Genomic DNA, 22807 nt, shown 5'->3' on the forward strand with positions numbered 1-22807 from the left:
TTGTCAGGAAAAGGCCATTCAAAATTGTGGGGGAACTTCACAAGGAGTGGACCGAGGCTGGAATTAGTACATCAAGAGCCACCACACACAGACGGATCCTGCAAATGGGCTTCAAATGTCGTATTCCTCTTATCAATCCGCTCCTGAACAACAAACAATGTCAGAAGCATCTTACTTGGGCTAAAGACAAAAAGAACTGGTCTGTTGCTCAGTGGTCCAAAGTCCTCTTTTCCAATGAGAGCAAATTTTGCATCTCATTTGGAAACCAAGGTCCCTGAGTCTGGAGGAGAATTGGAGATGCACACAATCCAAGATAGATAGATAGATAGATAGATAGATAGATAGATACTTTATTTATCCCAGACTGGGAAATTGGGAAAAGGTAATTGTAAGGTAAGGTAAAGGTAAGATGCATGAAGTCCAGTGTGAAGTTTCCTCAGTCTGTGTTGGTTTGGGGAGCCATGTCATCTGCTGGTGTTGGTCCACTGTGCTTTCCAGAGTCAACGCAGTTGTCTATCAGGAGATTTTAGAACACCTGAATAACACCATAACACCTGAGCAGTGCCACAGGCTGATAGCGTCCATGTAACGCCGCACTGAGGCAGTAATTCATGCAAAAGGGGCCCAAACCAAGTACATATGCAAGATTAAACCTTTCAGAGGGCCAATAATTCTCTGTTTAAAACCCCCTTTCTATTAATTGTATGTGATATTCTAATTTTTTTGAGATTTTCAATTTGAGGTTTTCATAAGTTGTAAGCCATAATCATCAAAATTATATCAAATGAAGGCTTGAAATATCTTGAGTTGCATGTTATGAACTTATGTCATACATATTTCACCTTATAAATCTAATTTAATCTAATAATCTAATCTAACCAAATTCGCGCCGACAACTAGACCACACCCGTCTTTTTTCTTGGAGTCTTGGCGGAGGTCTGGAGAAGTTCTGAAGAGGAAAGCTTCCCCAGGAGAACTGACGAAGCAATAACAACCGCAACAGAAAAAGGAAATCAGAAGTCGGAATTTAGCCGCTAAGCTGAATTCCAAGTTGAAGCTGCAGCTGCTGGAGACCGGAACAAGTTTGGCTGCACGGCACTCTGCCTCCAGCGTCTCGAGTTGCCGTGGTAACTAGGTCCGCTTGTGCCGCCCGTGGCTCCAGTCTGTTTTCATCAGGAAAGAGAAGGATAATTTGGATATTAACTTAATAACCAAGCTAATCGCACAAAAGACAACACTGCCACTGAAGAGGGACGAACCAGACCGACAGCCACTTCAGCCGAGGACCAGTCTAGCTTGGGATATCCAAGTGCACCTGTTTCACCTGTTTTATGCTTTGACCTGCACCTGTATATAATGAGCACGTTTTATTTCCCCCCCTTTCCCCCCTTTTTTTAAATTAATAAAACCCCCCATAAATTAAGCCATTGTTACACTCCTTCTTTCAGTAATTGTTCTTAAGTCAATCCACAGTAAAGAACATTCCTTCTAGATTGAGATTTGATAAGAGGCAACACTATACACAATCTAAGGCACAACAGTATATGTATTATGTACTTAACCTTAATGTGAAGGATGATAATCCTTTACATCTCTGGCTACTTTTCTCACATTTTTAAGGTTTCCTAAAGACAATATTTTTAGGAGACAGTGGGAACTGGCAGTGAAACGTGAAGGTTTTGTGGCAAGTTAGAGGTTCTTGCTCTCCAGTGAGCACTTTAAGGCAGAGGTTTTTGACAGGACAGGGCAGGACAGCTGAGACATGGAGTCAAACTGTCTGTCTTTAACTTCCCATCTCATTTACAAAAGGTAAGTGTGCCATATGGCTAAAGAATTCATTCATTCATGTCCATGATTCATATGTCTGTAAGCATTTGATAACAATTTAATGCCACACCTTTCTAAAACAATTTTCTGTCTGCATGGAATAAAGTACAGTACACTTTCTGATGCTTAAAACTTTTTTTTTATCTTGTGTTATATTTCTTACATTTTAGAAAGTACCATCAAGGACCACACAACCATCAAGGAAAGCTGAAGAGAGCCTGCCAGTAGACTTGCCTCAGCATTTCCATGAAGCTGAACCTCAGTCTAATGTTGTCAATATCTGCATGTAATATTTCTCAAACACATGACAGCATCAAGGCCCTGATTATATCAAAACCTCTGCCACTCATTTTAGAGACACTCAAAGTATACATGAGCATACATTAAAACTAACTGTTGTTGTTGAATATGTGTCCCTGACATTCATACCGACGGCACCAGCAGTGGGATTGAGGGATGACATTAAGAATGTGGGCCACCTACATCTGTGAGTGATGAGTTATAAACATCACTCAATATTTTCATCCCTCTTTCCACTAGGATCACAATTTCGATTTGCCTGCATCTCCCACTGCTCTAAAGGCCAGACTTAATGTAGCACTGGCTAGAGTGGAGAGTCTGGAGCACAAGAAGAGGAATTGTTTGATCCGGGAGTGAAGGGCAAAGAAGAATGTGCACACTCTTCTTGAGGATTTGAGGATACTCAGACAACTCAGACACTCCTGGACTCTCCCCCATGCAAATGTGTTCAAGCTTGAAAAATTTGTTGTGAATGACATGTATGCATGTATTGTGAGTGTTCACGATGTGGCACCAGAGAGCACCTGTGAAAGCTGGTGAGAGTGAAGCCAGCTGCAAAAAGGGGAAGCGAGGCAGAGGTACTAAATCCAGTAAGGCAAGTTCTTTAATTCAGGTGGAGGCAGGTGGTGATACACAGAAATTGCTGGCAGGTTCAGGCAAGGAGCAGGTGGAAAATCCAAAGTCAGAAATGAACTGGTTTTACACAAGGAGCAAATAGAAACAATTCAAGAAGGCTAGTGCACTGGCCAATAAACACAATGGGGCAAGGAAGACATAGTAGGGCGGGGTTAAATACACAGGGAAGCAAGACACAGGTGAAACAAATAGGTAATCAACTAATGCTGAAGTCACCATTGTTCTATGAAGTCACTTTCAAAGACCACACATTATAGGTGAATGACCTCCTCCTACAATCTTAATTCTAATGACTTCATATTCTCTCAGTATTTTCTCAAGACCTGGAAGATGAAAAACAATCAAAATCTGTTATTCCTGGATGGCATGGCATTATGTCAATTTTGATGTGTCTCCATAAGACAGGAAAACCTCATAACTCCAACATACATTGTCCAATCGGCCCCAAATTTTAGAAAACATCCTGTCCAATTTCATATCTGATCTGTACAGAAATGCATGTAGAAAACTGGCTCAATGGTGCTACTTTGAAAATTAAGAAAGTGAAGCCCCTCACTCCAGATTGACATACATGAATGAAAATTGGTACATGTATCTATCATGGCAAGCTCCTCAAAAACTGATCCATTCCCTCACTCAAACAGGAAGTTGACCATTTTGATTTGATATTTCGATTTTTGGCAGATTTTTTGCGATTTCCATGTTTCATACTTAAAGAACTCCTAATGTTTTCATCAAAATGACTTCATATTAGCTCAGTATCATCTCAAGACCATGAAGATGTCAAATTATCAAATTTTTTTGTACGTCATACCTGCATGGTGCCAATTTCCATGAGTTGCCATAAGAGCGGAAGTCCTAACACAAGCATATATCGTTCAAGCTGCCCCAAATTTGCCAGGCATGATCAGGGTCCCACCCTGAACACACCTATCTGTCATGACTGAGTGGCACACAGAGCACCATCTACTGGACACACGATATCAGCCTAATACACAAACATGATCATATTTACAGGCAAGGACGTCGCTACAGCAGGGCTAGGGGTTGCTGTAGCCTTGTCAAAAATCTGTGTAGCCCCAGTTAAGCGCCTCAAGTATTTTATTTTTTAAGTTAAAAACATTAAAAAGTTCTCAAGTAGCCATTCTGTTTTAATCCAATTCCTGCTTGCGTGTTTGTGCTGCGCCTGTACCGCATTGGTGTACCCCTATAACCTGTGTATGTGTATGTGTGTATATGTGGGAGGGGAGGGGAGGCGAGGCTAGGCTAAAGGCCAGCTAGCCTACAGTCTGTTTTGTGATCAAGAAAAAAAGCGTGCACGTAGAAAATGAACACCAAGTCTCCCAGAGGGGCAAAGAAGAAGAGGGAGATTCTTTGGGCAAATTCAGTTAAAACTACTTTTATATAACATGCTTGTGCTGTGTATCATAGCTGCTTTTATTGAAAAAACAAGAACCTTCTTATAAAGAACGATTATTTTCTAGGGTTTTCCTCATTCCCTTAGCACCAGGAGAGAAAAAAAATCCTGGCACAGTGTCTGTTTACAGGGTGTGTTCTACACATCCTGCACTACAACATGACATGACATCAGATTGGTGGAAGTTCTGTGGCGCCACAGAGTGGACACTCAAAAGCAATTCCTTACAATTCCAAAATACATTGTCCGATCTGCCCCAGGTTTGGCACAATTGTTCAGACGCTTACTCTGAACAAGTCCATGTGTCAATACTGAGTTACACAGAGAGGGCCACCTCCTGAACACAGGAGGTCAGCCTAATAACACACAAAAAATGAAAAACAAAAAAAAAAGTTAATGAAGGGAAGGGAAAATGAAAACTAAGGCTATCCAACAGCATGAAACTCATTCAAGAATTTTGCAAATGGGGTTCAATGCAAGCAGTGCAGCAACCAAGCTGCTAAACATTTGCGAAAAGAAATGCCAGGATCCTCTAAAAGGGAGAAAATGGAAAGAGTAAGAACTGCACAGAAAAACACACAAGAAACCACACCCAAACTTATACACTAGTTACCACCCCCATACTTTCATTCTTCTTTGTATCCGCAGAGAACACAGCAGATATCTCATATGAAGGTCAATCCAGATACTGAGATTTGTCAATCCTTCTTCATTCCCCGACTCCCATCTGAGCCTTTCAGAGGTCTAGGCCTCAACCACAAAGTGCTTCAGTATCTGCCCCCCCCCCAAGTTACAACATCATGGACAATATCCTGAATCACTCCAACCCTTCCCTTGGCTCTGATGGTCAAACCTTCCTGAAAACAGAGATCCTGCACAATGCCCCTCATCCAGATGTAAGGACAAAGCTCTTCCCAGATATAAGAATTCAGCTCCAAATGACCATAATTTAAGGAGCAGGCCCTTATGGTCCCCAGATCATTTTCAGGCCCTGAACTGAGAATGATGTTAAAGAGAAAGCATGTCTCAAAGGTGGTTGAAATGGGGGGTATTGACGAGGTTTGGAGTATTCAGGCCGACCACAACTGAACTGTGTCAAGTACCGGGTGCTTTATAACGATGGTAGACATCAAGATGTTTCTTCATTCAGGCAAGGAAGAGGAAGATGGAGTGGCTGAGGCGGTAGTGGACGAGTTTCCATAGGTAGTTCCATAGTTCCATAAGTTCCATTGATGTACAATATGACAATACAGTACAATATTAGAAAAAAAGTTTGCCATTCCTGGCACTGATCTAAAATGTGATCCTGATTCGTAAAAAATCCTTCCCGCTTATGAGCTCACAGCAAATGGCCAACAAATTAGGTTTTTGGTTTATTCCAGTGCTACACACTACTGTGTGAGCATACAAATTCACAGACCCACCTAAACTCAGTGGAAGGTTCATGCGTGCTATGTCTGCCTCTCCTGCAAAATAAACAATTTCTGCTCCACTCCACACATCTGATGGTGACATATTACTAAAATATTCTTTCCTGATTTCATCATTTTTTCCAGTGAATTTGCTGGCACGTGACTTAATGATTAGTTTGGATATTTGTCTATTCTCCACCCCCACTGGTGTTGTAGTGAAAAAGTTGTCTTACATCAATTCACCCACAGCTTGTCCAGATGGACTGTGGTGTACCATTGTGTGTCTACCAGCTCCTCCTGAAATCTGGCCCAGTCGTTAATGACATTTTAGTAAAAGCACAATCACATGTCACCTCACAGGTTGCTGACTGGATGAAATCTGACGAACCTCAGTATTCTATGCATGTCTCTTGTGGACCTGACTGACTTTATGAGGACCAGTGGTTCAAACTCACAAAAATTTACTGGACAACCAACAACAGTTTCACCCTGACTTCTGACCGATACTATTCATTTGAGACTGAAAGTTCCTGTCCTAATGTCTCACTCTCCTGGACTGAGATGGCAGGACATTGGTCCAATAGCCAAGAAGTGTGTGGCTGGACTATGACATAGACAGTCAGTTCTGGTTCACATTTAACTTCAAAGGCAAATTATACACATTCACACACCTGAGCCAAAATTTTGTTAATTCTCAAACATTGTACATTGCAGCCTTGAATGATAGACTTTCCACTGTGACCTATCACAAGGGTCTGTCCTCCTACAGTATGTTTATGACATTTTAATCTGGAACCACACCCATGATCAGTTTCTGACATACTCAACCTGCTCAAACATTTAGAGGCAGAAGGCCATAAATCTTCCCTGCATAAACTGCAGTATCAGTAGTAGTCCTCTTCCCATCACCAAGAAGCAGTTGGAATGGCTTCTTATGGCAGAAATTTTATTCCTGACCTTTCCTGCAGAATAGCTCCTTTACAGGCTATGGCCACGACATTCACTGAGATGAAATAAACTCTGGCTATTGCTCCTTATTTGGGAATAATCCCAATCCAAATAAACCTTTTTTCAGACAGTTGTTGCTAAGGCTGGATGCATGACTCCTGTTTGTTACAGAATTGTGGCCTTGATCCTGTGGCAGCAGGACTCCCACATTGTCTACAGGCGGTAGCTGCAGCAGAAAAAGCTGTTCTGGTTTCTAGAGATCTCTGACTATTCACACTTGATACTTCTGGTTCCTGATGCTGTTTCTTTTCTTTTGACAGAGCAGAAAACTTAATATTTCACTCCAGCCCGGTTCCTGAGATACTGCACCATTGTTCTTGACCTGCGTAATACTACTGTCAAACATTGCACAACTCTTAACCTGGCTACTCTCCTCCCAACTGCGGATGATGGTGAACCATGGAACTGTGCCCTCTTTGTGCAAACATTTTGTTGTCTTGAACTTACTGATGTTTAACCAACCCTGATATGATTTTGTTCGCTGATGGTTCATTGTCTAGAGACCCCTTGACTTGACAAACACAGTGGGTTTTGCATATGCTCTTCATCCACTGTTCTTGTTTCAGGACACTTGCCAGACTGATATTCTACTCAATTTGCAGAACATGTGGGTCTTACTGAAGCATCCAAGGCAACTGCTGGGAAATCAGTAGCTATTTGCACAGACATTATATCTGTATATATTCTCACTCATCCAGATCACGGTCATATTCGGCCAACAATTAAATAGAAAGCAGGGTCCAGAGGCCTTGACTCTGTTCATGTGTCAATATGAGAGTCAGGTCACCGGGACCTGCACTGGCACCGAACAAGTCAAAACAATAAGTAGAAAACATCTGGAGTGTCAGGAAAGAGAACTACACCGCGCACACACAGTGTTGCATAATCACCGTGGTTGAAATTCAAGATAAGGCTGAAGGCTATCCACCCAATACACACACATAGCCTGTCTTAGGTATAAGAAGGCATGTCACTTGTTGTACCTTGGGATTTGTCTCTTACTACGTTGTTAGTAGGGCTGATGTGAATAAAGAGATTCCCCATCTGACACCTGTGCCTGGACTATCTCCTCTTTTAAACCACCATTTTTCGCCACAACAATATTGGTGACCCCGACATCATTGAGTTTAGATCATGGGCTGAGAGGGAGGTTGCACCACTGATCACTGAACAAAAGCTGAAGCACAAGGTAGGTTAAACGAACCTACATCAGTGCATTCACTGAAGGGGGTGACGGCTAAAGTCTCAGCTATTGTGGATGCACTCTAAATGAATGGCTGATTTAAAAAGACAGTTTTCTATACCCCTGATTTGAGGCTATAGGAGCAAAAACATTTTAATGTTGAAGGAAAGAGACGTGGGGGATGAGAGGGGGATGCAGGTCCCAGGTGAAACCTGCACATGGATGTTCTGCCACCAAATTCTGTAAAAAGAATGTGCTTTGCTATTATGGTTATGTATTTATGAGAAGCAAAGATGGGGCTCTGTGACGGCTTGATCAACGTAAATTGTATTTTGGCTGATTGGGCATATCTGGCGGTGTGACTGGCCAATCATAATGTTTGGACAGGCTGTCTGAGAGAAAGGAGGGACGAGTTGGGTCCCTGTTGTATGTTAGAAAAGCTAAGCTGTCCAACCACAAAACGAAGAGTTGGAGAGTCGGAGAGTATAGAATTTAATACTGCTCAAAATGTGATTGTTCTTCAACACAGCAAAGCTGTCTGTGCTGATACGCTGTGTCACTGCATATACCGTTGCAACTATAAATTCTGAATGTATTTTGTTTGAACAAAACTCTATCCCATGAACGTAAGGCAATGCAAACTGTCTCATTTAGAAAAATCTGCAATGTGTCGTTATTCTGAAAATGTCCCTTATAAGGGACTGTTGCTTGAGCAATTGCAAGATGAGCTAAAAGCATATATGAAACAACTAACTGTTGTCCATAGCTCTATATACATGTAGGAGAAAGCCCAAGAGGTCAATCGGGACCAGGATGTGGCCAGGATGTTGCCAGGAGATCAGGTGTATGTGAAAGTCTTCCAATGTAAGTGGTGCGAGCCTAGGCGCAAAGTACCTTACACAGTAGTAAGAGCAATGCCAACTGGACAACTGAAGCCAGTGCCAACCAGCCCCTGATAGGCCCAAGAAGATCAGAGAAATCAGAGATTTGTTTGGACATCCGGATAGTAATGAGTTACAGTAGTCCAGCCAAGAAGTTACAAATGCATGGACTAGTTTTTCTGCATCATCCTGAGACAGGATGTTTCTGATTTTCCTAATGTTTCTCAGGTGGAAGAAAGCTGCCCGACTAACTTGTTTTATGTGAGGGACAAAGGACATGTCGTGGTCAAAAGTTACTCCAAGGTTTCTTACAGTGGAGCTGGAAGCCAAACTAATGCCGTCCAGACTCATTAGATATCGTTTCTCTGAGGTCCATGGGGCCAAGTACAATAACCTACGTTTTGTCAGAGTTAAGAATTAAAAAATTTTGGGTCATCCAGACTTTCATATCTTCAAGAAATGTCTGCAGTCCGACTATCTGACTGACTTCATTTGGCTTCATTGATAAGTACAGCTGAGTATCGTCTGCATAACAGTGAAAGTTGATGTTGAGCTTCCTCATGTTCTTGTCTCTGTAATAAAATATGATCTATGGTGTTGAATGCAGCACTGAGATCTAGAAGAAGTATGGAGACTGATCCATTGACTGAAGCCATTGGAATATCATTGGAAACTTTAACCAGTGCTGTTTCTGTGATGCTATGATGGGCTTTAAATCCTGACTGAAACTCTTCAAGCAAACCATTCTCATCCAGATGGTCATGTAATTGTCTTGCTATGGCTTTCTCAATAATTCTAGAAATAAATGGAAGGTTTGATTTGGGTCTATAGTTTGCCAAAACATCTGAATCAAGATTCAGCTTTTTAAGGTGGGGTTTAATGACTGCGGTCTTAAGAGTCTGAAGTACATAACTTAATTAATCAGATCTAGAAATAAAAAATAAAAAAAATCTCTTTAAAGAGGCTAGTTGGTACTGGGTCTAATAGACAGGTTGATCATCTGGATGATGAGACTATAGAAGCTAGCTCTGAGAGATGCAGAGGTGAGAATGACTCCAGATGTAAAAGAGGTGTTGCAGTTGATTCAGGAGTTGCTGTATTCAGTAGAAGATTATTGTCTAATGTAGGTAAGAGCTGATGAATTCTTTCTCTAATTGCGAGAATTTTATCTTTAAAAAAGTCCATAAAAACATTGCTGCTTAGAGCTAAGGGGATCACTGGTTCAATTGAGCTATGGCTCTCTGTCAGTCAGGCTAAAGTGCTGAAGAGAAACCTGGGGTTGTTCTTGTTTTCTTCTATTAGTGCAGAGTAATATGAACTTCTAGCACTACGGAGAGCTTTTATGTTTTTAAGCTATCTTTTCAGGTGAGACTCTTCCGGGTTACTGGAACGCCTGGAACACTTTCTAATTTCCTTGATGTCTGCTTTAAGGCATGAATTTGGGAATTACACCAGGGAGCAAGCTTCCTCTGTTTTATTACTTTCTTTTTGAGAGGGGCAGCATCATCAAGATTTGAACACAGTGTGGCTATAGTGCTAATCACAAGGTCATCAACCTGCGTATGGGAGAAATCCTCATTTGAATTTAGATATGGCATTGTTGGAAATGATGACTGAATGTTCTCTTTAAATTTAGCCACAGAAACTTCAGATAAACATCTTCTATAGTTGAGTTTATTCCTCGATGCTGTGCAGCCCATTAAAGTAAACTCAAATGTAGTGAGGTAATGGTTGGTCAGAAGAGAGTTTTGAGGAAAAATTGTTAACTTTCAATGCCATATGTTAGAACAAGGTCAAGGATATGATTGTAGTCGTGAGTGGGTTCATCCACATGAAGCCAACTGAGTCTAGTAGGGAAAGAAACCCAGAACTAAGGCTGTGGCTTTCTACATCAACATGTATATTGAAATCTCCCAGTATTATGATTTAATCTGTACTGAGTACTAACTCTGATATAAACTCAGAAAACTCTGATAGGAATTCTATCGGACCAGCTGGACGGTATACTGTAACTAATAGAACTGATTTCTCACCTTTCCAGTTTGAGTGGGAAAGATTTTGGTCTAGGGTTGATTAATAGGCTTGATTGAAATATCACAGCCGACCCCCTCCTCGACCTGTGGTACAAGGGATATGAAAATTAACATGAGTGAGGGGTATAGCTTCATTAATGCTAACATACTCATCCTGCTGCAGCCAGGTTTCAGTTATACAAAATAAATCAATACGATGATCAGTTATGAGATCATTGACGAGTAGGGATTTTGATGATAGCGATGGAATTTTCAACAGTCCACATTTAACTGCAGTGATATTTTAGATCGAATTTGTGGCTGTTTTGATTTCAGTTAAGTTTTTGTTTTTCGCTCCTCTTCTGTTTAATTTGGGTTTAGTAACTCTTCTAATTTAGGTGGTCGGGGGACAGACACAGTTTCTATAGACCTAAACATAGGCAGAGACTATTCTATTCTCAGCAGGTGACCGCTCTGACGCAGGGGCGCAGAGGAGCGTGTTAAACTGCGGCTCTGCCTCCTGGTCTTGACTCGGGATTGTCAGGGTTTTGGATTTCTAATAAAATCGGCCATATGCCTAAATATGAGAGTGGCTCCATCCACGGTGGGATGGACACCATCTCGTCGAATCAGACCAGGTCTCCCCCAGAAAATCTTCCACTTATCTATGTAGGCCACATTGTTTTCAGGACACCACCTCAACAGCCAGCGGTTAAATGACGACATGCGGCTATACATGTCATCACTGGTCCGATTGGGGAGGAAACTACAGAGAAAACTACAGTGTCCGACATTGTTTAAGCAAACTTGCACATTGATTCCACATTAATTTTTGTGACTTCTGACTGGCGAGAACCTGTTGGAAATGTGAACTGGTCGGTGGTGCCTCTTGTCTCGGACAGTCACCCAGCCGTCCTGACTAGATCCCGGCTGCTTGGAGGCCACTGGGGGGGAGGAAACTCTCTCGGCTGCTGTAGGAGCCGGTCTAGGTTGGCCCGCGCTGGCTACAGGGGGACGGCTAGCTACACTAGTATAGGATGGGCTAGCTAAGCCGTGACTAAAACTTGCTAATTTTCACCTCCATTTCTACCATCTTCCTGCATCTATGACAAGAGGTGCTATCATAAAAGGAGGCAGAAGAATAGCTAGACATGAGGCAGACAGTACAGGAGAGGAGAGGAGAGGGAGAAGGAGGAAGAGAGAGTGGAGACAGAGAGAGCTACAGGACATTGCTAATCGCTTAGTTCGATTAGTGGAGCTACAGAATTGTCTGTAAAGCTTAGGAAGGGGGAAGAGATGGCGTTCTTGGCTAGTATAAGTTTGATAACGGTTTACTGTTCATTAAGCAGGTGGATAGCAGAGAGAGCACACAAGGTAACATTGCACAACCACCAGTGACAGGAAATGACGTAACACGCTTACTGCAACACTTGCATAGGTGTAGCTAATCACCTAAACCAACAAATGTAAGAAAAGTTATTTAAATGCTAAGCTAAAGCAAAAGAGGAATGGATTGGAATCATAAAATAAATATTGTGTACTGTGTACTATGTACTGTATGAACAAATTTACTCAGTTCTGGAAGAAGACAACTCATCAGCTCCTCAACATATACATATACATATACATATACACATAAACAGTATATATGTATGTTTCTGGAGTAAAACAGCTCCCTATAGTGAGTACCAAAAATTGGCCTTAGTCTTTTTACTCTAAGTCTTCTTAGAGTTTTATTTGAAATGCAATGCACAACATGTAAACAGAAATCATTAACAGAAATTGACTTTATCAATGTTTGCCTCTGCCTTTTTCCTTCTTGTCTGTATTATATAATACAAATACATAAATAAAAATCAACTTCTCAAAAAAAGAGAAATCCTTGAAATCTCCAAAATAATAATAATAATAATACTAATCATAAATAAAATAATAGAAGAGAGGCAACCCTGCCTAAGGTACAATGTTGCCTGACTACCTGTAGCGTTCCTTCACAGGAAAAACCGCCAGCTAACTCTTACCTAACATAAAGAGTGATCTACGACTCAATGCAGCAGAAATAAGGACTGGTGATGATGATAATGTGTTGGTATTGAGTGGCAGAAATAAGTCACGAAATATGAAATATGAAATAAGAAATATGTCACTTATCCTGGTTTAGTGCCAGGTACTTACACCTCACACTCTCGAAGGGAATTGTTGCAGATGAAGTGCTCAGAGCTGGGAATAGGGAAAAGTGGGAGGGATGGGGTGGATCAAACCATTTTCGAAGCATGGGGGGTGCAGTTGTATTTTTGTTGTTAAAATATTACATTTAAACCATAAACTGTATATGGTTTTGACATTTCTTCAGCATATTAAACATGGACATAGAGGAAAAAAGCTCGTAAATTTTAGGGGTGCTGGGGTCAGTTTAGGGCGTTTTGGAGGGCAGCACCCTCCAAAACGTGCTACAAATGCCTATGCATTAAGGACATCAACAGCTGGATGAACCACAACTTACCACAATTTAACAATAAAATTACAATAGGCTCAAAACCAAAAAGAGATACAATCACAGCATACCTAGAATCCCTCTCTCTCAGCAACTTTGAATATGCTAGAAATCTTGGTATCACCATTAATGCAGACTTTAACTTCCACCATCATATAAATAGTGTCACAAAATCCTCCTTCTTCTTTAATCTTATCTCAAAATTCCAAAGCTTCCTGTCACATTCTGATGCTGAGAAATTTGTTCACGCATGTGTAACTAGATTATTGGAATAGCCTCTTTCCCAGTATCTGTCAAAAATCAGTCAGACCTCTACCACTCTGTACTGTAGTACAACTACAGTCCTTAAGACTCTGCACTGGCTCCCTTTTCAGGCAAGAATTGATTTTAAAATTCTCTCAACTGTCTATAAAGCACTAAATGGTTCCACTTGAAAGTATATGATAGCACTGCTCAATCCATACACACCATCAAGACATCTCAGGTCATCATCCAATGGTCTCCTTGTCGTCCCCAGGATCAAAACCAAATCAGGTGAATCAGATTTAAATTATCATGCCCCAAAAAAGTGGCAGCCTCTCCCTCAAAATATCAGAAGTGCTCCAGCAGCTATCAGCACTTTCAAAACCAGACTAAAAATGTTTCTTTTCAGAATTTTTTTTCCATAGGCCAGTCCCAAATCACCAATTCACATTGATTATTATTATTTATTATTATTATTTGTGTTTGTATATAACTGTACATTGCAATGCTCTATTTATTTATATATATTTTTACATTTTTGCAATTGTGTATTTATGTTGTGAACCACATTGAGTTGCCTTTGGCAGGAAATGTGCTACATAAATAAAGTTTCTTCTTTTTCTACCTCTTTCTTCTTTCTCCCTCTCCTCCACACTCATTTTCACTCATCACCTCACCTCTCCACCTATACAATTGCTTTTTTTGTTATATAGCCTTCATTAATAACTTAGCTGTTTCTTGTCCAGGCCTTGAGGTACAATTATAAGACATAGCCTGTGACTTTTCTGTAAACACCTCCCTCAAATAGCTACACATTTACAACCTAAGACTCCAACATTCACTTCCAGGGTCCACTCAAATCACTGATTGTAATGCTCTACATACTGGTAGCAGTCAAAAGTTACATAGAGACACATGCAGATCATTCTCATTATTCATACACAGAATGATTGAACATTCTCTCTCTCAGTGTATTGCTTAAATATAGTAACCTGGAATGTGCATGGCATTCACACTTCGACAAAATAAAATCTAAATTACGGACTATGGATATTTTCCTCATTCAAGAAACACATTTACTAGAATTAGAAGAAAAACCTCTTACAGACCAGATTTTAATCAAATCGTATCCTCTTACGATAGAAGACAAATGGGGTTCTCCAGAGGAGATTACCATTTACTTTGAACAGTATGGTAACAGACCCAGAAGGCCAATAAGTCATGATACAGGCATCTATTTTTAATACATTGTATGCATTATATACAGTACATCCCTCTTTTTCATAATTGCCTTTTTCCTCACAAACAATGTCATTGCACAAAAAATCCACACCAGCATAAATCCAATCCTCAACAGTGATCAAGCACCAGTGTCTGTCCACCTTCATATAAAATCAACCCTTAAACTGTCTCCCAATTGGCAACACATTTCATTACTTAAGGATCCAGAATTTGACAAATTTTGAATTTGATTTCTCTGATCTGGGATATTGAGAAGGCTGTATTCATAACCAAAATTATATCTTCCTCCTATTTCAAGAAAAAATAAAGGTTTAACAGGATAAAAAGAAAGTCAAGGTTAAAATAACAACTAATGAAATAATATGCAAAAATCTGAATGAAAAATCATGGCGTTAACTACAAAATGCTAAATTATTAGATATTATCCTATCGAAAAACAAACAAACAAAACACTCCAACAACTCTGATACCAAAATTTTAACACACAAAAAAAATAAAATAAAATAAAATAAATTAATTAATAAAATTAAAATCTGGCAATATTTTTAGAAATCAAGTTCAATGCTACAACACAAAATCTCTCATAGTGACAATTCAGGCTTCAAATGGCAAATATACACAATCCTCCCAGGAAATCAATCATATCTTGTATAGTTTTTACTAGAAACTCCATTCAACACCAAACAACCGAAACCTAGAAGACATTCAGACCTTCCTCAAAAATCTAAATCTGCCTCAACCAACCAAAGAACAAAGAAACATCTTACATAACTGCTGACCACTCATCAACTATTAACTGCATTAGAAAGTATGCCAGTGGGCAAAGCTCAAGGTCCGAATGGCTTCCCTGATGAATTTATGAAACATTACTGGTCAGCAGGGTTCGAAATTAATTTTTTTTAATCTAAAGTTACCAGACAATCAGAATTTCCACTAGCCAGCTGACGTTAAAGTTTCTTTTTTTCCGTTTCGCCGATATCCGTATACCCTCGATTCTTTCTCTTCTCGCCCAACATTGTCTGTCCCAAGTTCAACCACCACCGCATTTAGTTTAGTTTTACTTAAGACGTGAAAATACATTCTTACGTTCAACTTTAGCTCTGCCGTTTTTATCTACCTCACTCTCATTATCTATCTCTGTTCGTTTGTCGCGCTGGTTGCACTCTAGTGTGAAATACCTGCATTCTTGCAGCCAACGGGCGTATTAAACGTCATTACGTAGCATTACAGCACAGTATTTATTGGAAATGTAGAACTCACTGCCTGGGGTACAAACGACCCAGAACAAAAGATAGCGTAGAGTATATCTGACCGACACGACTGCCTCATGCACCACCGGCCAAACTGGCTAGTAAGTTTTTATCAACACCCACCAAAATTAAATTTAACCCGCATTTGGCGGGTTGACGAGTGTTAATTTAGATTTAGATTAATGTTCAGGAAAGTGACAGATAAAAAGCACCACTTATATAAAACCCCACATGAATATAGCTAAAATTAAATTACTTACAAAACCAGATAAAGATCTAACACTCCTTTTAGTTACCATCCTGTGTAACTAATCGATAGCGATATATCAAAATAATCTTTAAGGCACTTGCTTCTAGATTGGAGACAATAATCTTTGAGAATTCACAATGACCAAATAGGCTTCATTACATGTCGACTTTCTATAAAAAACGTCAGATTGCTAATTTTGATGAAAAATCGAAAAAGCCTTTTACAAAGTTAACTGGTACTCCTTTTTTGCTACAAATTTTGCTTTGGAGATTTATCCATTGCACTGCATAACTAACCCAAGGCTACAGTCACTACTAATGGGAACACATTAAAAAGCTTCACTCTGAAGACGAGAACCTGACAAGAGTGCCTTCTCTTTCCCTTACTGTTTGCTATATTCATCAAGCCACTGGCATCAGCAATACACCAATATCAAAGGTATCCACTCTTGAATTTTTAACACAAAATCAACAAATAGAACAGTCAGGTGAACAGTAACACAGAAACTGTCCTCCATCTTGGACCGTAGAATCCCACTCTTAACCTTTGCTTACTTGGCATTCTGACAACTATCAATTTACCAAACCATCTATTCCAATCTGTACTCAATGTGGCCTGCATGGAGATTTAACAAGTGTTCAACCAGACTGGTTGAACACTTGTCATCAGAACATATATAATTTGAGAAAAAATAGCTGATACCAGAAAAAAACAACAGCAACAATCGACTCACTTTACACACAAACAGGTAGCATTCATTGACTCCCTAAACCTCCATCTGCACAAACATTCACCGTCAGTGTACTGTGGTATTTTTATCTCTGGTAATGTTATAATCCCTGTTTATGTCAATGTTGTTATCAACCCCCAAATCGAGGAATACCACAGTGGACCCATGGACCACAGGACCTTGCATGCATTAGGGGTATTCCTCTCCTCCTCACCCTGGGGTTGTTCTCTGGCTCTGAGGGGGTCTGCCTTGCCAACCTCCCTTGCTCCCATGTGTGGGCGTGCCCTGTGACTCTGGGGCCTTTTCCCTGTCCCTGCCTCTCGGGTTGGTGCTGGCTGGCCCCAGCAGTTTAACCCTAACCCTCACTCCTGGCTGGCCCCTGTGGCTGGATTCTGGTTTAGCACTTATGGGTTTACTCAATGGCAGCAATCACCGTGGGTGTGGAAGCGGCCGTTCAGTGTCCTGTGTCACTGGTGTGCTGGTGACAGCAGGGTTTGCGGTGGATGTGGTATCCTGCATCCGGAGGCCCTCACAAAAAAAAAATTATGAATGCTGTGAAAAATGGGCTCAGCTGTTCTCTCAACCTATTACTGAACACTATATACTGCTTTGACTCAGTTCTTCAGTTGGGACACTTTTCCCCTATCTGGACTATCAACTTTCTCATCTGCAAATTTTTTCCCCTAGCTTTACAGCCTCATAAAGTTCATTTTACTCAATAAACATCAACAAACCTTTTTCCAGGGAGGGATGATGATGGTCACAGGCAATTAAATAAATACTTTGACCTCATAGTTTTGGTGTGTCAAATTTTTATGAGATTGATGCACTTTTTGTCTTGTAGTTCAAATTCAGAAAAATGCTAAGAAAAAAAAAAAGGAGGATTGAAAGAGTCCAGATCTTTGGGGTCAGTACTGTTTTTGCAGCAAAAGTGGAACCTGCATCATTTTAGGGAGGTGGTTATAATAGTAGGGTATATTAGCATATTTTTCTTATAATGCTTCAGGTAAAACACTGGGTAAAATGGCCCTTTTGCTCTGTTTTGTTCTACCTGTATGGACAAAAATTGAATTTTAAGAGTAGGATGGTTTCCAGCTAATCAGCACTATTACTTACTATATTGGACTATTTTGAAGACAGCTACACTCTGCATTGAATACAGCAGCTCCCGGCAATGTGATCAATAAATCAGCGATCTTGGATGGAAGTCTGCTGTCATCAAGTCGAACAGGATTCAGATTTGCACCAAACACATAGACAGTTTGAAAACAAATACATTTGGAATAAGAAATGTAACAGAGTTAAGCTATAAAATCACAGAAAATGAAATATCAAGTATCATATTCAAAATGAGTTTCCAGTGTTACTGAGACTAAAGTCTTTCATCTATTGTTTGTCTCTATAACTTGAAAGGGAAAACTGCTGTATGTTGGAAACAGACACACAAAGACAAAGAAGAATTTGAGCAGTTTACTGAAAAACTACCAGGGTTGGTGGACCAGGCAGCTCTGTAGCATCACCCTGCTACTGGAGATACAAGACAACACCCACAGCACAGTCACTGATTATACAATGTGCATGATCAATATATTCACTAATATATAATGTATTGTATAATCAACAGCTATGGGTCACGCTGTAGTGGGGTGGATGAAAATGCTCTGTGTGGACACAACACAACCTGATTGAGCGTTGGGCCAGTGGGCAGGAAGTACCTTAAGATCTTCACACATCCTGTGTAAGACTGAAAACAAAGAATCAAATCTGAGTGTCATGTCATCTGAGACTCTACATGGCAGAACTCACGGCCCAGTGAAGACTGAAGGATGATGAGGTATGGGTGTGTATAACAGAACTGCTGTTCCATCTGTCTGGTTTTACACTTCACTTGTATAATTGCAATCCAGGTCTTGAAAACTACTTCAACATAGTTAAATGTCTGACAGACATTTAAAGAGCCAGCTTCTGTAGTTGCCCTGTGCTGTAAGATTTGCAGTAACCACTCTTACAAACGCATTTGTTCTTAAGTGGCACACACATACAATTTAATAGAGATTTATGTCATTCACCAGGTCCCCAAATGAAAACCACAATAGGTATAGACCCTTACAATGCCAGATCACCATAGGGAAAACACTCATTTAACTTAATTATCTCTTTGGCAACATTTGTGTGAATGAAACAGGGCAGTGCAAACTGAATTCTTAATTTTAAGCAGGTTCAACTTCAAAATAGTAGTTCTGATGCCATCAAACTTATTTATGAACTTTATGAAGAAATCTAACTGTCTGATTTAAATTCACTTCACTGGTGGAAAAAAATAATCAATGACTGATCAAAGAGAAAAGAAAAGTTCCTCTTTGCTTGACAGCATCATCAGTGGTGTGTGATGAAGACTTAAGAGTTGGAAACATATTCCTTGGTCTAATGGGCAGCTTGGTGATAAAGCAACTTGTGAAAAAATCCTTAAGATGTTCTGAATTACTTTTTTCTGGATTAGAACTGGAGCTCAGTGGTTCTGATGCTTAACTTGGAAAAATATCAACATGGTTTCCTACATATTCATTAATTTGATCAACTCAGCAGTTTCAGAATTAAATGTTTCAAACACAAACAGCAGCCTAAATAAAATGCAATAAATGTAGTTTGAAATCTGGAGCAATTTGAAATTCAAATTTGAAATTCAAAAACAATGTTTTGTTTGAATTTGACAATGCTTACTGTCAGTCTGATACTGGTACTATGTGACACCAACATATATCTACTTGTGCAAAAGAAATATATACGGGGCCTATCTGTCATCATCTCAAATCTGAGGCATTGTCTGGAATGTAATGAGAACTAAAAAGGTAAATAATAACATATCTAACCCCAGTGCATTATGGTCCAAATCAATTAGAGCCTTGTCAGCCTTCCTGCAGCTGAAATATTAAAGCAATAGGAACGGAATCAGAACACCATTTATGGGATTGGATGTATAGTGACAGTTCTTCAGGAATCATCCTATTTGCCATCTCCTGGGTTTGGATGTTAAGCTAAAAGCTAAGATAGGCTAACCCAGACCCCTTGGTGTATTTGTGAGAGATTTACAATAATAGTGCAACGTGACAGGAAGTCAAATTGCTCATGTCCTGCTTGTGCATTAGCAGGTTAAGGTGCAAAACTATGTCCTGAGGTAACATTTTTTTTCACCATTGAATATGTTTATGAAACAGGGAACACATATCAACATGAAGACCTGAGGAGGTAGAAAATAAATCCTGAAAGAAATTATACTGGTTTCTTTGGATGGAATGATTGTTTCCGCCGTAAAGAAATGATTGAACGCAGACCAAACTTAGGTGTTTGATTAAAATATAAATAAACAAGAAACTAGTCCTGAGCTCCAGATGTTAAAGAAAGCAAAGCTGGCGCTTCTTTTACCTTCCAGAGACAGGAGATGTTGCAAAGAAAAAATAGCTGCTCAGTTCACCAGACTGAACCTGAACTAACACCACTGTTGATCCAACCAAACTGTTAACTGTCCGAAAAAGTGACACTTGCTGACACCATGGATGAGTTTAATAGCACTAATCTAATGACCTTCTTAGCTCCACCCTGAATGGGTTGAAAATGTTCATGCTATCTCACATTACCTGTGACGACCAACTATCATCTTACTTCAGTGGTGCACATGGCACCTTCAAGCCCAGCTCACAACACTTCGTTAAACTAAATATTTAGCACATAGGGTCAGCTGGTGAGCTAATCACATTTTTCATCAATTAAAACTTTGACCTTGTCTCTCAGAGGGCAGAAAATTATGTAGATTTAAATTGAGTGCAGTTCCTTGGCCCTGTGGATTTTAATGCAGAGGCCACTGAAATAAACTGAAATTATGCCTAAATTTCCCATTTCTTTTAGCATTCTAATGCTCTAAATTGTCCAAACACTCAGAGTTAATGCAAAGCACCTAATTAGCACCTCAGCTGGCATGGCAAATTGACTGCTAATCCCTTGTTTGGTGTTTCGGTCCAGGTTGCATCACAAGGGGTGTATGGCCAAAAAACCTTTACCAAACTAAACTTGTGGATAGTCACCTGCAGTGGTAATGCCTCACTGCAGCAGCCAATTGACAACAACAATCATTTGGCAACACATATTGACTTTCGCACCTGTGGTGCTGACATACAGAAAAAAAGTTACTTTAACGTAATTCAGCAGTTCACAGATGATGTGATGATGTGTGTGCATACCTTGCTGCTGACTGTGGCTGGAAAGCAACCACCAGTGTTGTTAATGCACGAGATTTAATTTAACTACATCATCCTTTTGATCATGACTGCTTGAAGCCAAATGTGACTGATTGACAGACAGGTGACCCTAATCCTGTATCATTGTCACCAAATTTAATTGAACCACTTTCACAGACAACTGTTTGATAAACAAGCAGTTTTCACTTGATTCATCTACAGATTTTTCATAAATGTTTCAGGAAATGAAATAAAATTCCTCAGTTTTTAATAACTGGTTGGTTTACAGGTGATGACAAGTGGTGCTCAGACGTGCTTCCCCAATTATACATACAGATGTTGGCATACATTCACCAGCGATGTTTCAGTTTTTCCTATGAAGGATATTTTCTCACACAGGGACTTACTGTGGGAAACTTCAGACGATCTCTTTCAAGAAACAAAAGTCAAGTTTCTTAGATAAGCAGTCATTCCAACTGCTGTTCCATAGTGTTTTTCATATTTTCACACCACTTTCTGTTTTGGTCCTTTTAATATTTACAACTACTGTAACAAATAATATATAGTCTATGTGTGTGTGTGTGTGTGTGTGTTGCATGTCCATGAACAATAAATTATGTTAAAATCACTGTCTTAAAATCACTCTTTAATGGTGTGTGTGTGTGTGTGTGTGTATGTCTGTCTAAAGCATGTAAGGTGCAGGTAGGCAGCTCTGTGACAATGAACAAGCTGAAAAGCACAGACAGTCAAGCCAGCTCCTGACTGGCAGTACCAAATGTTCCTCAGCACAGTCTTTTGACCAAGGTAAGCTGGGAATCAGGAGGGGGCAGCAGGGGACAGGACAAGTGTGTTTCCTTTTTCATTGTCCAACAGGAAGAAAAGGGGCTTAAGCTTCATTTCCTGGTCTACACTATAGGGGAACTTGTGAACTCTCCAGGAGCAAATGGTCCATCTTGTATTCCGTGCATTCCAGGCATTTTTCTAAGTGTTACCTGGATGCTGGGAGGGTAGGGGATTAATAGCTAAGGTGGGGGGCTCATCAGATTGAAGCGTCAGCTTTTCTCTGTGAGGGAACTATGTGGTGCTGGAGAGGGAGCAGGGAAACTTCCTGTCAGGGTGATCAGCTTGCATTTCATATAGCTGTGTTGTTCATGCTGGGCTGAGAACAATGGCTAAGCAGTGGGTGCACCTCACAGGGGCTGTGGATGTCAAGGAGAGACATTTCTCACCCACTGCTGGGGTAAGGAAGAGTTGAAGTAATAAACCCACCCACGGTTATTATTGAAGGAAGCATTGGGAGCTTGATGGCCTTCCTCCTGGGTTTGCTCATGTCTGTTAGTTTCTCTGTGGAAATAGTTCTGAACCTAGGCAGAGGCTTGTGCACTGGAAAAGGATTATGTAGGAATGAGAGTTTAAAGCTTGGTTGAGAGTTCAACACCCAACTCGCTGGGTAATTCCTTGGTTAGGAGGCAGAGTTCCCCCCTTTGAATAAATTCTGGACCCAGGCGAGGGGCGTGGCCTGATGTCAGGAGTCATCATCTGTATCCTCTATCAAAACCTTGGTGTCACGGGTTTTGGACCTGGGGGTGAGAAGGCAGAGTGTGATTTGACTAGAGAAACCAAACAGCTGTCTATGCCATAAACAGAGTGAAAGGTTAAACTCATCAAAATTTTAGGAGACTGCAAAGTT

General features: G+C 40.3%; 1 protein-coding gene across 5 annotated transcripts in view; it reads right to left on the reverse strand.

The window, feature by feature from the left end:
- Positions 1 to 21363: 21363 nt before the first annotated feature.
- LOC115057168 (xenotropic and polytropic retrovirus receptor 1 homolog) overlaps positions 21364 to 22807 on the reverse strand; it is a 47567-nt gene continuing 46123 nt past the window's right edge. For all 5 annotated transcript variants that reach the window (XM_029524062.1, XM_029524065.1, XM_029524064.1 and 2 more), the window contains one exon: positions 21364 to 22697. In XM_029524062.1, the coding sequence (XP_029379922.1) occupies positions 22643 to 22697 (55 nt within the window). In that variant the 3' untranslated portion in view covers positions 21364 to 22642. The remainder of the gene's footprint in view (positions 22698 to 22807) is intronic.

Source organism: Echeneis naucrates, chromosome 17 (genome assembly GCF_900963305.1).
Source record: "Echeneis naucrates chromosome 17, fEcheNa1.1, whole genome shotgun sequence".
In the NCBI taxonomy this organism is placed as follows: domain Eukaryota; kingdom Metazoa; phylum Chordata; class Actinopteri; order Carangiformes; family Echeneidae; genus Echeneis; species Echeneis naucrates.